Source organism: Barbus barbus (genome assembly GCF_936440315.1).
Source record: "Barbus barbus genome assembly, chromosome: 31".
Classification (NCBI taxonomy): Eukaryota; Metazoa; Chordata; class Actinopteri; order Cypriniformes; family Cyprinidae; genus Barbus; species Barbus barbus.
This window is the reverse complement of record NC_136759.1, coordinates 20,584,225-20,601,269: the sequence shown is the minus strand read 5'-3', so window position 1 is coordinate 20,601,269 and position 17,045 is coordinate 20,584,225. Positions and strand designations below refer to the sequence as shown.

At 37.5% G+C, this 17,045-nt stretch overlaps 1 protein-coding gene across 2 annotated transcripts; it reads right to left on the bottom strand.

Moving 5' to 3' along the window:
• Nucleotides 1-445: 445 nt before the first annotated feature.
• LOC306851318 (transmembrane protease serine 13-like) lies at nucleotides 446-16,572 on the bottom strand. Of its 2 annotated transcripts, none has more exons than XM_079387475.1 (13): nucleotides 16,410-16,572; nucleotides 10,517-10,691; nucleotides 8,399-8,506; nucleotides 8,070-8,294; nucleotides 7,287-7,413; nucleotides 6,856-6,951; nucleotides 6,726-6,769; nucleotides 5,417-5,579; nucleotides 3,405-3,574; nucleotides 3,138-3,236; nucleotides 1,812-1,954; nucleotides 1,107-1,262; nucleotides 446-988 (listed from the first exon to the last, which is right to left on the bottom strand). In XM_079387475.1, the coding sequence occupies exons 1-13, from the start codon at nucleotides 16,425-16,427 to the stop codon at nucleotides 974-976; spliced, it is 1,539 nt and encodes a 512-aa protein (XP_079243601.1). In that variant the 5' UTR covers nucleotides 16,428-16,572; the 3' UTR covers nucleotides 446-973. The 2 variants fall into 2 exon arrangements, with proteins under 2 accessions (XP_079243601.1, XP_079243602.1); XM_079387476.1 differs by having other exon boundaries at nucleotides 450-988; nucleotides 8,451-8,506; nucleotides 16,410-16,527.
• Between the last annotated feature and the right edge of the window lie 473 nt (nucleotides 16,573-17,045).

The window sequence follows — 17,045 nt, the reverse complement described above, 5'->3', positions numbered from 1 at the left end:
TAGGGTCCTCAAGTCGTTGTCTGTTAAGTGGATTTTTTGGCGTTTTGAGATGAAACGAAAAGTTATGAATGGATACAAATCCACTTAAACGAGCGTTTGATGCTGTATAGCAGTCAACAAGGTTCACCTCCTCTTTTCTGATATAAATATATTGACTGTTGGTTTGTCCCTTGTCTCTTCTCTCCCGCTCTCTCGGCTCCCGCCCCGCCACGCGCGCAATGAGAGACACCGCACGCGTTGGTCGCGAGTAGTGGTTGGTTGGTCTTTAAGTCTTCAAAGCGTATCTAAAGTGTGTGCAGAGCCTTTCACGATGACTCTACAAAATTATTCAATACTTTTTTTTTTTTTCGGAGTTCTCACAAATGCGATATTCCATAGCTAGCCCCATTCTCCCCTATATTATTATTATTATTATTTTTTGCAATCGGAGAATAAAGCATGAACTGTATCCATTTTGGCATGATTTATAAAGAAACAGTATGAATCAGAAATGGAAAAGATGGACCCTTCACATGGGCTAAAACAATACAACCACATTTTATCATCATTCATAGACATTGATTGTCAAACAAAATTAACACCCCTTTGGTTATTAAATACATATTTTCAGAATACTCCCAATATTATTTTGTAGAATCAGTGCAAGGATACCAACACAAAGAGGCAACAAAGGCTCAGATTCAGCAGCTGTGCCCTGAACGTACAGTAAAAATGCAAAGAAAAGAATGAGGGAATCACAGTGTCAGAAAGGGACCACAGGGTCCTCAATGCCTGCAGCTCTGCTTTCCCTGGTTGAGTTGTTTTATTGTTTTCTTTCTTGAGAATGTGGGATTAATAAAGTCTGTTTTTCTTTGTCCAATTGTGGCTACATTGCAACATTGTCCCATGTCAAAGTGCATTGCTCTGTCCTTCATCTTTTTCACTGTGTCCACTGTTGTCCCCAGGAATGGACACATTATACAGAAGAGAGACATCAGGGCTTCTCTTGCTAAGATAATAAGATATAGACAGGTTAAGAGAAAGTATTGTTGTAAAAGAACATTATTATGAATTAACAAACTATGTGGCCTTATGTTGGACCATGTTGTCCATGTTGTTTCTCTTACCTGCATCTTGCTGTAGATCCAGGGCAGAAGGCTGGTCACTCTGCTATATACTCCTGGTCTTTGTCTTTGTCCACATCCAGCTCCCCAACTTGTAATTCCAGCCAGATAAAAGCGGTTATTATCCCCCTTGCACACCAGCGGACCTCCACTGTCCCCCTGAGACCAGTGACAAGGACAGAGAGAAAGGAAATGGAACATGGACTTCAGATCATTGTGCAAACACATGTATAACAATTATTAAAAATTGTATATAGTAAAGTATAAAATCAATAAATAGTTCTTAGAAAAGTACTAATTTTCAGTTTTTGTTAAAATGTCTTTCAGTTTTTGCTAAAATGTCAATGTGTAACGTCATTGACCCAATATATATATATATATATATATATATATATATATATATATATAGAATATACATATATATATATATATATATATATATATATATATATATATATATATATATATATATATACATATATACATATATATATGTATAGAAAGTAGTTGTTAAAGCAAATTTAATCATGCATTACATACTTGGTTGAATAAAAAACAGTTGTAGAACTGTGAACAACAGCATAAAGCATTTGCCCAAACCAGAATAAATCAATGTCATGAGACAAAGAAGCACTGGGCGAGACCTGGCTAGTGAATAATGTACTTGCCAGAGGTCACTTGTGCTCTAGTAGCTGAGGTTAGACCCACCTGACAGGAGTCCCGGCCCCCATTCATATCACCAGCACACATCATATTCTTGCTGATGGCCCCACGGTACACCTGACTGCTGTTACACAGACGTGTGTTGATGATATTCACTGTCACTTCCATGAGGCTTGTAGAGGCACGGTCTGTGAGAGCAAAGGACATGCTCACAGTCAAGGTCAGCTAAAAGCTTCAAAGAAGACAATAGACATTGAAAGCTGTAACATGGGCAGATTTCTAAGATCAAATCTGCATTTTTAAACTGTAAAGTATGAATTAAATAAAAAATAAATAAATAAATAAATAAATAAAAGGTTTTAATTGTTCAATGTATTATTATTTTATAATACTAATTTAAGAATATTTCTTATATAATTAAATAGATTGCAATTTTTAGCATAAAAAATAAGTTTATTTATTTATTGTATTGTGACATTATTTTTACTCACTGTTATGATTTATGACCATAATGTGTTCAGATGCTTTACTTTTTAATTTATTGGTAATTCTCATTATGATTGTTATTATTCTCATCAAAATGATCTTTTTTGGAAAAAAATAATATATATACATATATGTTTTTTATTTCTTTTTTTTTTTTATTCAATGCTTTTTGTGAATCACCATACTATGTGTCACGAATCCAGTTTATGAACTCCCGTTCACTCACCACCAGAGGTCATGCGCTCACCACATGGACTCTCACACCATTCAAATTTTACTCCAAATGTCACTCCGGACTACAATTCCCATGATCCATTGCACTGATTGCACACACACACACACACACACACACACACACACACACACACACACAGTTGAAGGCACTGATTACACATACACAGCTGAATCCATTCAGACACACTTTGGACTTCCTCTTTCAGATCGCTGAGTATTGATTACTTTCCTTGTTTTCTTAGTCTTAAGTTTAAGTCTAGTCTTGTTTATAGCCTGCCTTGGATCTATCTTTAGTCTTGTCGTATTGTACTCTGTTTGCTCCTGTCCGGATTATTGCTCACGTTATCGGATTAGCCCTTGTCAAGCCTTTTGTATATTGTTTGCAGATCGAAGACCCACGCTTGTCCTAGGCGTACTCTTGTGTCTTGCCCATGCCATACTTGTTTGTTGTTGTTCGACCCTGCCTGTGTTTTGACTATGTCTATGAATAAAAGCTTGCACCTGGATCCGTCTCGTCGGCTCCATTACACTGTTTACCTTCTGTATAACACTGTCCTGATTAGGGAAATTATAATCACACATGGTGTTACACTTTGTCCTATTTCTCCTCCTGTTGCGTTTTCATTTATTCTCATTTTTATCTGTCTGCACCTGCTCCCTCTTGTGTTGTCCCAAAGCCAGATGTCCAGCACTCTGATCCATCTGAAAAGGTTTGGTCAAATGTAGGAAAGCAAACTGGCTGCACAGTGCCTGGAATGAGAAGATAAATGTTACTATCGAATATTTAGAGTATATATATATATAAAGCAATACACCATAAATACTATATTTGTGGTACTTTATGGGTACTAAATGGTTTCACTGTAGAAAAAAGCAGTACATTTTCATTTTAGGGGGAACTAAGAAAACCCAACTCACTGGAGAAGGTAACAGGACTACTGAGTTTCAGCAAGGCGACATCATAATCATTGTTTTTATTGTTGTAGTTCTCATTCAATATGATCTTCTTCACAAGGTAGGGGATCTGAAGGGCACTCTGGGAAATAGTCCCAACATAGACACGCCAATTTCCAGAATTCTTCATTGAGCTGTGATCAAGAAAAAAACCCTGTTTATTTCAATAAATGTTATAATAGGAAAAAAAAGAATGATTAAAATAAGTTCTAAATACTTGCTGAAAATCAAAGCAACTAAAAACAATAAACATTTGCTATTGAACATGTTAGTTCCTGTTGCTAAACTTCTAGAACATTAGATTAGCAACTCCAGTGTGTTCAGTTCCAAGGGATATGCACATGCGGGCTAAATTCAATGCTTAAAGGAATCATGCATGAGAAATCTAAATTTCCTTCATCGTTTGATATGCAAGAGGTCATTGTGCTATAAAAACACCCTGTAAGTTTCAGAACTCAAAACTTTATAATTAGTCTAAAGAAGCACTTATATTAAAGCCAAAATATGCCAAAACGACAGGTTGAGGATTGTGCGACTTTATGATTCCGTAGAAGAAGATCAATGCCTGCTTCTACATCACTGCCTGTTTAGCCCCGCCCACCGATTCACGCATGTAGTAGGTAAATGAAGACAGCGGCAAATGCAGGTCTATGCAGAAACCAAACAATAAAATTGATTCGATGGATTTTATTTTTAATGAAGTGTTCACTTTATTTTACAACGGGTTCATTTCAGGATCAAAAACAGGAGAGAAAATGGCCTATTAGGTCTACTTCTGTAATGAGCAGTTCACTGGGGGCGAGCCTAGTGAGAACCCAAGTGCAGTTTATTTACCAATGTGAAATCCAAACAGACGAAGACTGGACATGAAACAGACTTGGCATGGCATAGACTAGACTCACCGACAGCAGATTACAACATTAATACACGACAAGGAACAAGGCAATGACATGGCTACTTATAGTAAACAAAGAAGGTCACATGACAAGAACAAACCAATGGGGACAAGACACATGGAACCAATCAGAATGGGACACAAAGAACAAGGGGACCAATAGCAAGGAGACATGAGGGAAAGGGAAGCATGACACAAACAGGAACTATCATGAAACTTCAAAATAAAAGACATGAAAACAAGAACATGAAACAAAACCCAAAAGAGACCTTACAACTTCTAATTTTTTGTTGTTGTAAACATTTTGAAAACATTATAAGTGGACCACAGAGAACAGTACAAAATAATAAAAAATCTGTCCTTCAGATTAATAAACATGAGTGTGAATTTGGGCTGAATGTAGGGAAGAGCACTTTTGAAACACTGCTTCATGAAGCTTTGAAACATTTTCAAATATTTTGTTTTGAATCAGAGATTTGGAGCTTGTAACTAACTTGCCAAGTCATGTGACTTCAGCAAACGGGGCTTCGTATATTATACTGTTTCGAACTTTGGTTTAAAAAAAATTCTAAGTAATGATGGTTCTGTTCTAGATGCCATTGATCTGAACCCATGAATGAAACCTTGAACCCTGGCTCATACACATTTTTACATTTTGTGGAAAATAATTAGTATTTTACGAGATGGCAAATTCGTAGGATTTTGTACAAATGACCACCCCCTAACTCCGCCCCTAAACCAATACCTAACAGAAAACGTACAAAATCGTACTAGAGAGGTCATACAAATTCATACAAATTAGCCTCGTAAAACACATACACACAAATTGGTCATGAGATAGCGTTGGAGTGTCTGATGGTTTTAACTGATTTTGGACACGTTTTATAGGGTAGGTTCATTTTAATTAATTTAATTTGAATACTTTTTCGCACAAAATGATAATTATGTTTAATTGCTTCTAATTGATAGTTTCCCAAACACACACACAGTGCATCATTTTGTGAAGCAATTGGTTTAGTTGATTTAGAGTTTTGAAAAACTTTTGTTCCTCCCATCACTAGCTGAATGAATGAATACCAACCCTTGGAAGCAATGGGCAGCTGACACAACAAAGTCTGGAGAGATGAGTGATCCACCACAAACATGGCTTCCACTGTAATGCAGGCTAACCTGCCAAGGCCACTGGCCAATCTGAGAGGCGCTGCCCCCTATGATCCTGGAGGCAATTTGCTGCTTGCCACAGTCTGAAAAAAAGAAAAACCTCTTAATTCCATAGTTCAATGTGGAAAAAATCATCAATTTACTCATTCACGAAATGTCTCATTAACAAATATAGTTGACGCTGATGTATACACGTATTCCGTTTCGGTACGGGTCTTTCGGTTCGGTACGCATGTGTACCAAACAATAGAGTATTTATTTATTTTTTCTGGAAAAAATGAATGGCGCTTTGACTGTCTTTGATGGCATGACAGATCACTGTATAAACACCTTGGAGAACCTCTTCTGGGAAGGTTCAGAAACGTGCTGGTATAAACCCAACACAAGCATTGACTCAAGCAGCCGCGATCAGCTCCGGTTCATTCCTTCCTCAGTACTACTATATTTAACACAAATAAACCTGACTGAACATCTTATGACTCATGTAATTGCTCAATCAGTGTTTCAACCGGAGAAAGACATCAACAAAACAGCATGGAAATAAAATGTCACGTAGCATTTCATTTACCTCAGCAAGTCATCAGTGTCCACCGCTTGTTAGTTCATGAGAGAAATTAAGTCTAGAGAGAAGCATTTTGCGAAATATTACACTATACTGTATACTCATTATATTTGACTAAACCTGTTAGTCTTAATTATTTAATGTATGTTTAAATTAATCTGTTAATGAAACATGCTATGATAGCCAGTGTGTCACTGAATATATTTGAACAAATAGCCTAGAATTTTTTTTGTTTGTTTGTTTTTGTAAGTTGAGTGTTGATTATCTATTTAAAAATAAATAGTAATTAAATTTAAGTTTGGGATAAGTTGTTAGGCCTAATTAAGCTTATACTGTAAAAGGGCCCCTTATAATTTTAAGCATAAACTGAGGTAGATTTTTATCATTAAGAAAATTTAAACTACTATATACCTTTAACTTTTATATAGAAAGAGCCACTTGTTCAGTAAAGCACTGTTTATTTAAAAAAAAAAGTTGAGTTTTTCCACCTGCTGTACCGAAATCATCCCGAACCGTGACGTTAAAACCAAGGTACGTACCTAACAGTCATATTTGTGTACCGTTACACCCCTAATCAAGTGTATCATTTAGTTATGCATCACAGTCATAAGACATAAACTGAGACTAAATATGACTGGTGGTTTAATAAAAATAGATTTATTCTTACCCGTGCATTCAAGTGAGACTGCTTTCTCATCCTGACAGCCCAAACTGAACAAACAAAAATCACAAAATACATTGAGGGGAGTGTTATCTTGACAAAACAAAACATATGCTCTGATATAATCTAGTTTTACCTGACATTGACCAGACCCTGTATTAGTTTGGCTGATCTTGGTCCTACAGTAACGGCTACAGACATCTTGCTATCCACTGGATTTGATGCATAAGCCCTAAGTGACAGAAACCCGAGGCATCAGTTATATTAAAATACTTGTTGTTGTAGGGACAAGATTCATATTTGGTCATATCTGGACCACTGAGTTCAGATCCATTAACGCATTAAGGCGATAGCTCACACAGTAATGATAAATCTCTTAACTTTTTTGCTCATAGAACCTGTATGACCTTTATTTTCTACCATGGAACACAGAATTAAAAAAAAAAAAAAAAAAGTTTACAAGTCATATGGACTATTCTTCAAAAGATGATGCAATGATCACTGAATTTTAATTTTTTAGCTGAAATATTCTTGTTAGTTGTTTTTTTTATTTTTGATCATGTTTACCTTCTAAAGCCCAGCTGTTCACATATCTGGTCAGCATAACTCTGATCCAATCCCTGATAACACACTGGAAGGAATCGACCATCCTGAGCAGTTCTGACCTGCAACACTCCACCTTCACCAAATCTCACTGAGAAAATTGAAAATGAACGTTAAAACAATGCAATTATTTTTCCTTGATTAGTATTTTTGTCATGTTTACTGCAACATTTTTTTTAAATCTAGTTTTCAGTAATTTTAGTACATCAAGTAATTTATTTCAGTAATTTGCGAAAGCAATTTTGTCTTTAAGTTTACATTTTTAACCTAATATATATATTTCATAATTGATTTCAATTACAGAAAATAGTTTGCATTTTAGTGTAAACATTTGTCAACAATAACAATAGTCTTGAATTAGTTGAATTAATCCAAGATATATTCGTAACTTAATTCAAGATATGTTTTCTGGATCTTATTATCTCACACAATATTGTTTCTAAATATCCAAAAGTAAATAATGTTGTTTTAAAGAATTTTAGTTTTTTGCAGTGCTTTCAACAACGTGTGCCATAATACAGTAAATAGAGGCCTCGCTGTTTACAGTAAATGCTTTTCTCAGAGCAGTACGGTATCTCTCTAATCTTGAAATCTAATTTCCTTATCTAGACATACCATCCTTGTAATTTCACTTTAAAGCCAAAGCACTATCCAAAACACTCAACCACTAAACGCTCTGTGTTGTGTCCTGAAAGAATCAGTTATATATCTGATTGTCAGCCTCTTTTCTGTAGAAAGTATTCTCACCGCAGTTTGTCTCATCAGCGGCCTGTTGGCAGTTCTGGATGCCGTCACACTGCTTGGAGGAGTTGGAGCAAGTGTCAGGCACACTCATGCCATCTTCCACCTTGTGGTGTTCTTGTTCCTTGCAGTCTTTTCCTCTGCAATCACTGTCATGTTCCTGTTCTTCGCAATCTCGTCCCCTGCAGCCATTCTCATAATGTCCAGAATATGACTTGGATCCATAACGCACTATCCACATAAGTAAGAGTGGTAAAGATAAAAAAGAGGAGAGGGGTTTAGATACAAGGTAAGCATTGGTAACATATACATAACAGATACATCCCCTCCCTTACCACCAAACCAGATGGCCAGTCCAATGAGAGCCAACACCAGCAGCGCACCTACCCGTCCACCCCAACATTTGGCACTCCGTCCACAAGACTTCTGCCTTTTTGACGGAACTAAAGGAACAAGAACAATTCATACTCAACTAACCTCTCACATTTATGATTGAAAGTATATGTAGCACTTTAATTGTAGTCAAGGACTGTTCATTAATTAAACAAATGCATCTTACTGCAGTTTATAAAGACAAATATGCACCTTGTCTATCATGGACATGTTTTCAATTTTTCTTTTCATTTCATTTCAATTGAAAATAAAGTTTTTTTTTATTTTTTTTGTGTGTGGGGTTTGAAGTAAAATTGTATAGGTGGTGTAATTGGCTGGAGAATATAATGTAGATAATTCTTGAGGTAATACTTTGGCATAGTCTTTCATTTTGTTTCTTCAAAAAATCTCTGATGAAGTTTTAAAATATAATTAGTGTTTGTTAATTACAGATTGGCATCTGCTCATGTTAGATCAGGTTGTCAGAAGATACAACTTGTATATGGCTTCACCACTTGTCATTGTGTGTGTGCATCTATATAGTGTAAGAAGAAGAATATAAATAGTACATTTCTAAAAAAAAAAAAAAAAAAAGTACTCACTTTGTAAACACAATTTGTACAGTTTTTTTCTTGAACACTCTTATTTTCCAGCAGCTGAACATTCACCTGCAGTTTGATTGACAGGCGATCTGACCAATTATAATGCAGAATCTGCCATGTTGCCCGCCAAACAAACCGGACAGGAGAGTAGATTAATGTTGGTGGGTTCGACCTTGAAAAATTGTGAGTAGTTCCTAGGGCTTGGTTTTAACTCAAATTTCACGATTCGATTCTGACTCACAAGATTTCAATTCGATGATTTCTGATTTTATTTTATTCAATATTGATTATTTTGGATATATCAGGTACAGTACGTGCTAAATTTTCTGAAGGAAAAAAAAATCTCTCAACTAATGCTGTAAAATATACATTACATTACATACATTACTATAAAATGGACTGATTAAAAATTATAAATTATAATTTTATAATTATATTGATTATAAATTAACTGATTTATATGCTTGACTTTACACTTTACACAACACTTTACACTCAATGACATTTTTATTAATTATATTTCTATATTTTTCAAACATAAACACTTAAGAACAGTAATATAAATATGTGTGTGTATATACAGTATATATATATATATATATATATATATATATATATATATATATATATATATATATATATAATTTATAGGCTATGTTATTTGGTAAATGTGATGTTATGTGACATATTTTTTACAAGCTGTTATATTAGTGTCTTTACGCGGTTGAAACACATGATAACATGAGACAGGATATGGATTTCACTAAGTTGTACTCCTTCTTTTAACATACCTTTGGATGTTTATTCATGTTTATTTTGTGCTGAAACTGGTATTAAAGTTCATGCACATCAGTTCATGCTTTGCACAGGCTGCTTCTCTTGAACTCTGCGCTACAGCGATCTGTAACTCCACATTAAACAGGACCAAACCAGTATTTATTGTTTGAATATTGTAATAAAATTTTATAAATTTGAGTATTGAGATTTGGTTTCATATCAAAAGTAACAAAGCACAAAGGTTATTGCGGTTTATTGCATGGGAGGAGCGCTTCAATGTGTTCCATTCATTAACTGAAAACAGACTAGACTAATCGATTCTTGGGATTTAAGAATTGATATCGTTTTGTAAAAAATGAGAATAAATTAAAATCGAGAAATCAATATGTTACTCAGCCCTAGTAGTTACGTCTTTTTGTGGTGTAAACAAGATACCCTCTGATGTTCATTCATGTTTATTTTGCACTGTAACTAAATAGTATTTATTGAGTTTATTAAAAAGGGTACAAAATGCAGATAAGGCAATATGATTGGTCGCCTTTAATTCAAACTCTGGTGAAGGGTCAGTTGCCCTATCTGTTTTGATTCAATTTGTAAAAACAGTTTGCAGATATTAGCTTCAATTAGCAAGAGCAGATTACATAGGAAGCTATTTTTCACAGTGGCACCGAACCGGAGTGACTGAAGAGATTCAGTACGTACCAACAACATGCTGTTTTGTGATGATGACGGCGTCTACCTGTACTGGTGCTGGATTCTTTGGAACATAGTATGGCACAGCTTTCTGTGTGAACCCATATTTGTTCTCGTAGATCATAGGAGGGTGTAGATCATGTGGGTCCGCTGCCACAGAGTAGTATGGTGGAGGAGGGTCCTTCTACAAAAGAAAAAGTGAAAGTTTTCATAAATGATTATAAACTTTTCCATTAGCTATATTATGGTTGGTGTGGTTTTATAGGTTCATTGTAAAGCATTATCATTTTAAAACATGAAGATGCCACACAATGCTCTTTCAATTTGTTTGTGTACCTTGTCCTAAATAATTGCAATGCCTTGACTATCTGTAACAGAACTGTCTGTTTAGTTTCCTTTTTGTCCTTATTTGGTTCTTCCTGTTTTAGTTTCTGACCTAGTTCTGTTAATTAGTTATATTCATCACCTGTGTTTGATTCAATTATCTTGTTTTCTCGTTTGTTCCAGCCCCTTTATAAGTCCTCAGTTCTGCCTTTGTGTTTGTCTGATCTTGAGTTAACTTATTGTCTCAGTGAGTTGATGCTGTTTATTAAAGACTACTCTTTTGTTTACTCTTTTCGTCGTGCGCCTTCATCCACAACCACAGAAGATCAGACCGACACAGAAGATGGGCGAGCTCGCGCAATTTTTTTGAGTTGGCTCAAGCCAACCGGGATCCAGCCAGTTTTGTGTTGGCTTTTGCGCCTCTCGCCCTCGCCAGCTCTCTTGATGGGGGAACCATCAAGATGCTGCTCCGGCTCGGGCTCAATTACCACCAACAGCGAGAGCTCCCAGACACCTCCGACCTCGATTGGAGAGAAGCCATCATCCGGTGTCTGGAGAGCCTCCGACCCCGAGTCGGAGCCCTACCCACGGTGATGAATGTTCCACCGGCGGCGAGGAGAATACCGCCGCAACAGGCGATGAACGTTACGCCGTTCACGGCGATGCTGGTCCCGTCCAGCCCACCTGAGTTCCCGCTGGTCCCGTCCAGCCCACCTGAGTTCCCGCTGGTCCCGTCCAGCCCACCTGAGTTCCCGCTGGTCCCGTCCAGCCCACCTGAGTTCCCGCTGGTCCCGTCCAGCCCACCTGGGTTCCCGCTGGTCCCGTCCAGCCCACCTGAGTTCCCGCTGGTCCCGTCCAGCCCACCTGAGTTCCCGCTGGTCCCGTCCAGCCCACCTGAGTTCCCGCTGGTCCCGTCCAGCCCACCTGAGTTCCCGCTGGCCCCATCCAGCCCACCTGAGTTCCCGCTGGTCCCGTCCAGCCCCGCGCCTCCCGTGCGCCCTCTAATGTCCGCGCTGCAAGAGCGCCCTCTAATGTCTGCGCTGCAGGAACGCCCTCTAATGTCTGTGCGTCAAGCGCGCCCTCTAGTGTCCGCACTGCAAGAGCGCCCTCCTGCATCTCCGCTGGTCCCGTCCAGGTCTCCTTCGTCTCCGCAGGTTCTATCCAGCTTCGCGCCTCCCGTGCGCCCTCAAATGTCCGCGCCGCAAGAGCGCCCTCACGAGTCTGCGCTGCAAGAGCGCCCTCCTGCATCTACGCTGGTCCCGTTCAGCTCTCCTTCGTCTCCGCTGGTCCCGTCCAGCTCCACGCCTCCAGAGCGCCCCCAAGCGCCCGTTCCTCCAGAGCGCCCCCAAGCGCCCGCTCCTCCAGAGCGGCCCCAAGAACCCACTCCTCCAATGTGGGCCCCAGAGGGGAACTTTCCCAAAGAAACTTTGGGGGGGGGGGGGGGGGGCATATAGCCGCAGTTTGTGTGGCCAGGCCAAAGGCCAAGGCCACAAAGGACCCAGATCCACCATGGCCTCCCGAGGACCCAGATCCACCATGGCCTCCCAAGGACCCCGATCCACCATGGCCGTCCGAGGACCCCGATCCGCCAAGGCCGCCCGAGGACCCCGATCCGCCAAGGCCGCCCGAGGACCCCGACCCGCCAAGGCCGCCCGAGGACCCAGATCCGCCATGGTCTCCCGAATCTCCAGTCCTGCCATGGCCTCCTAAGGCTCCGGATCCACCAAGGATTCCCAAGTCTCCAGTTCCGCCATGGCCTCCCGAATCTCCAGTCCTGCCATGGCCTCCTAAGGCTCCGGATCCACCAAGGATTCCCAAGTCTCCAGTTCCACCATGGCTTCCCGAATCTCCAGTCCTGACATGGTCTCCCAAGGCTCCTGATCCGTCCTGGAGGCTTCACTGTCCTAGCCTGGTTCTGCTCCAGCCTCCAGGACGCCCGCCCCCCCTCCCCGATGTTACTGTTACGGTGCGGGACGCACCTTCCGGGAGGGGGGTGATATCTGTAACAGAACTGTTTGTTTAGTTTCCTTTTTGTCCTTATTTGGTTCTTCCTGTTTTAGTTTCTGACCTAGTTCTGTTAATTAGTTATATTCATCACCTGTGTTTGATTCAATTATCTTGTTTTCTCATTTGTTCCAGCCCCTTTATAAGTCCTCAGTTCTGCCTTTGTGTTTGTCTGATCTTGAGTTAACTTATTGTCTCAGTGAGTTGATGCTGTTTATTAAAGACTACTCTTTTGTTTACTCTTTTCGTCGTGCGCCTTCATCCACAACCACAGACACGTTACACTTTCCTCCCACACCAGAATTGTTTGAGTCTAGTCAAATGCCATAACAAATATGTAAATATACTTGTATTTCTGGTCTACTTTTTGTTTTACCGTAACCTTGATAATAGTTTGAAAAATCTCTTAAAAAAAAGACATGCTTTAAAAATCAAAGTCGGCATGAAATGTAGTTGTAATTTGTTGGTGTATGTAACGGAAAATGCACTGAAAAATAATAAGATGTACAAACAATTTTCACCGGTAAAATTACAAGTAAATGTCACAGTTAATTACAAAGCGGAAAGCAACACATTACTATAAATTTGAAACTTTGAAGAATATAGACTGAAAATGTATTTTCTTGTAAATGTAGTCCAATAATCTTTGTTCTGGTTGAACTTTGAAAAAACAAACAAAAACAAACAAAAAAAACACTTTTTGTGGCATATCATTTGATTCTTTGGTCACTAAATTGTGGGTGATTACTGAAACCTGATTGAGGTCATGTGTTTGCACTTACTGTTCCATCATCAAATCCTTCTATGCTGCCAATCTGTTCAATATTTGACACTTCATCTAAAATGCCATTTGTATTAGACATGCAGCTTGGAAACCTGCTTCATTTCGTCTTGCTCATTTTCATCCCTTTGCCTGTATCGGTCAAGACTGTCCAATCCATTTTCATCAAAGTTAAGTCTGAACAGATGCAAGCATGTTTTTGTATTTTTATTTTTTTTTTTTGTGGAGGGCGCTGCTTTCTGGGAAAGACTTAGTCTTGAGGAAAGACTGGCAGATTGCCTTTGACAAAGTGTTGATGTTTCTATGCTGACCTGTAACCTACACAAACAGTTTGGTCTCTAGGATGAAATGGATTGCTTTCTTGTGAGCACAACAATGGGGGAAAAAAGGATTACAGTGTCTTCTTCTGGATGTATATCATTACAGGAAGTATTCATATTTACAGGAATAGTTCAGTAAAAGTATATAGGAATAGTTTTCATTGTCATGTCATTCCAAACTCTTATAACTATCTTTCTTTTGTGGAACACAAAATGTGCATTTTTGATGATGACTTCAAAAATTATGCAAATATAAGTGGTCTAGTCTAGTATTATACTATATATATTCCCTCAAGCTTTTCAATGTTGCTATCGAATCAATAAATCAATGAGCTGAACTCGAGAATCGAATCTTTCTACAAATGAAATGACCCAAACTGGACTCAAAAGAATCATTCAAGATTTTCACATTAATTTAGATGGTTTTCCCCAAAAAATGAGGATGTGGACAACACACCATAGGACCTGGATCTCGAACAGTTCAGTTCAGTGAGTATGTAAGTGCTTGCACTGCTTGACCAAGTAATAATGAAAAACCTGTTTGTTTACACTTGCCATGTCACCGCAATGGTGCGGGTGTCATACCTTCCCAGGATTTGGTAGGTGTGTATTCTGGCCTTTAAAAATGTATTGAATTCATGTTGTATTCATGTAGTATGCATACACCATAGAAACCACTCATTTAGTGTCACAATACAGCACAAAGTTCAACCAGGAACCTGTTTTCTGATTACTGTCTGCCTGCCTGATACTTTTTTTTAGCCTATTCAGCCAGACCAGTCAGCAAAAATGGACTAGACCAGTCACATTTTTGGTGCAGTGCCAACTTGATGTCAAATATGAATCAGCCATAATGAAGAGTATTAGAGAGTATATTATTAACTAATGTAATATTTAGAGTGAGTAATTCTAACTTTAAACTCAGTAATGTTTTCTTGAGTACTCCTATTAATAAACCTACTTAACTGGTAAAATGTGTAGAATAATGAGTCACAGTCTTAAACTGACATACCAAAACAATACTGACCCCAGGATAAGTTTTAGTCCAGAATGAATAGTGGGTTTCTCTCTGTCCATGTAGGATAATTAGAGTGTTATTCAACTACCTCAACATATCAGATTTCTATAAATTCATTCTTAAAGTTCAGTGGACTTTAAAACAAGTCCTTTCTCTGCATGTGATCTACTGTAGAGAGCTGAAATGATCCAATATCAGGTTAAACACCCTCAAACAATAAGACTTAGGGTTTGTGCCTGCATTTGACAAATTAGATGTGGTTTAGGTCTCACTGTTGTGTTTGAAGCTGAAATAGAGAATGAGAATGTTTCCATTTCAATGTGGAGGAACTGGTTTGTCAAAACCCTCACCCTTATCTAAAAGAGAGAGACTAGCAATTATATAAAGCAATTAGCAGCAAGCTGTGGCAGTAAATGATAAATTAAATATAATATTTTAATGCATTCCCTTTAACTCTTCATCGTAAATTTTATATGAGCAGTAGATTATCACCATATGTTCAAATAAATCTAATCATATAGGTAACACTTTACAATAAAGTCCAATTAGTTAACATCGCTTCATAATGCATTAACTAACAATGAGCAACACATTTGCAGCATGTATTCACCTTTGTTAATGTAAGTTAATTATTATTATTTTTTTTAAATTTCAGATTCATTAAGTAACTGATACAATTTTTGATTTTAATAAAATATTAGTGAATGTTGGATTTAATATTAAGTAAGATTAATAAATGTTTTAAAAGTATTGTTAATAGTTAGTTTATGTTAACTAATATTACAGTTAACTAGTGTTAACAAAGATAACCTTATGGTAAGGTGTCACTGTTATATAATATGTACCTGCTTATTATAAGGCTATTTAAAATGGTATGTTAGACAATAAATGGAGTTAATTAATAACTCAAATAATTTTTTATCAGTAAACAGGCCAAAAAAAAATAATAATAATAAAATGGAGGAAAATGCATGACAATGACTTAATGCCACAAGCGAAACAATGCATGCATGTAAAAAAAAAAAAAAAAAAAAAACTTTAATAAAAAAAAAGTCAAACTTTTATAAAAAAAATAAATAAACTGTTGGTACTTTATTAACGTTTTAACGTTTAACGTTTTTTTCTAAAATCATGAGGTTAAGTACACTTAATTATTTAGTTATTTGACTGGCCTTAAGTCATCATTTCTATTTCGTTGTTTTAACAAAGCAAAACCAGCTCAAGTATCTCTTGAGTTTTCGAGACTCCGACAGTACATGCAACCCAGACTCAGATGCATTTATATGAACGGGTGCATTTATAATACAAATGCATTCATATTAACAGATCACTGAAATAGACCACAGAATAGAGAACTTTAACATATGTAACATGCATTAAAAAAAATAATAATAATAAATAAAATAAAACCGAAACCTTTCACTTTGCAGCCAAATCTCTGTGATTCTGTCTTACCGTATCATTGTCTGCCATTAGACACAGGAATGAGGACTATGGTTAGATCCAAAGTGTCTGTGTATTAGAGTGGGCGGGATTTCAACCTGTCTCTACTATCCCAAAGGAAAAATGAGTCCCTCTTTTCCATTGCTGACCTGCTTTTCAAGACATAGTTAGGACTGCCCTCTTATCCTCCCTCTTTTAGTCTCACAGGAGGAATGCCAGTGTCATATCTACCTGTTTGACCAGTTTCATGACACTAGAGCCCTGGACGCTTTACCCTCACCTTCCCCCTGGCTCACGTGGAAACAATGAGCTGAAAATAGCCTTGCATCACAATAAATTCCTTGTTGGAAAATTATTAAAAGAAAATCACTGTTGTGCAATAGGCAGACCTAATGAATCTTGTAAAACAGTGGTGATTTACTGTTTTATATTTGTGGTTGTGTTCATTTCAAACGCCTAGTTCAAAACTGTCTAAAATTATAATAATGTTTAATAATTCAAGTATTTCACAAACAATAATTTAGCTTTAACTGAAAAGTTGAAAGGAAGTTTGAAATTTGCCATCACAGGAATAATTACATTTTAAAATATATTAAAATAGAAAACAGTTATTTTAAATTCTGACAATATTTTACAATATTACTGATT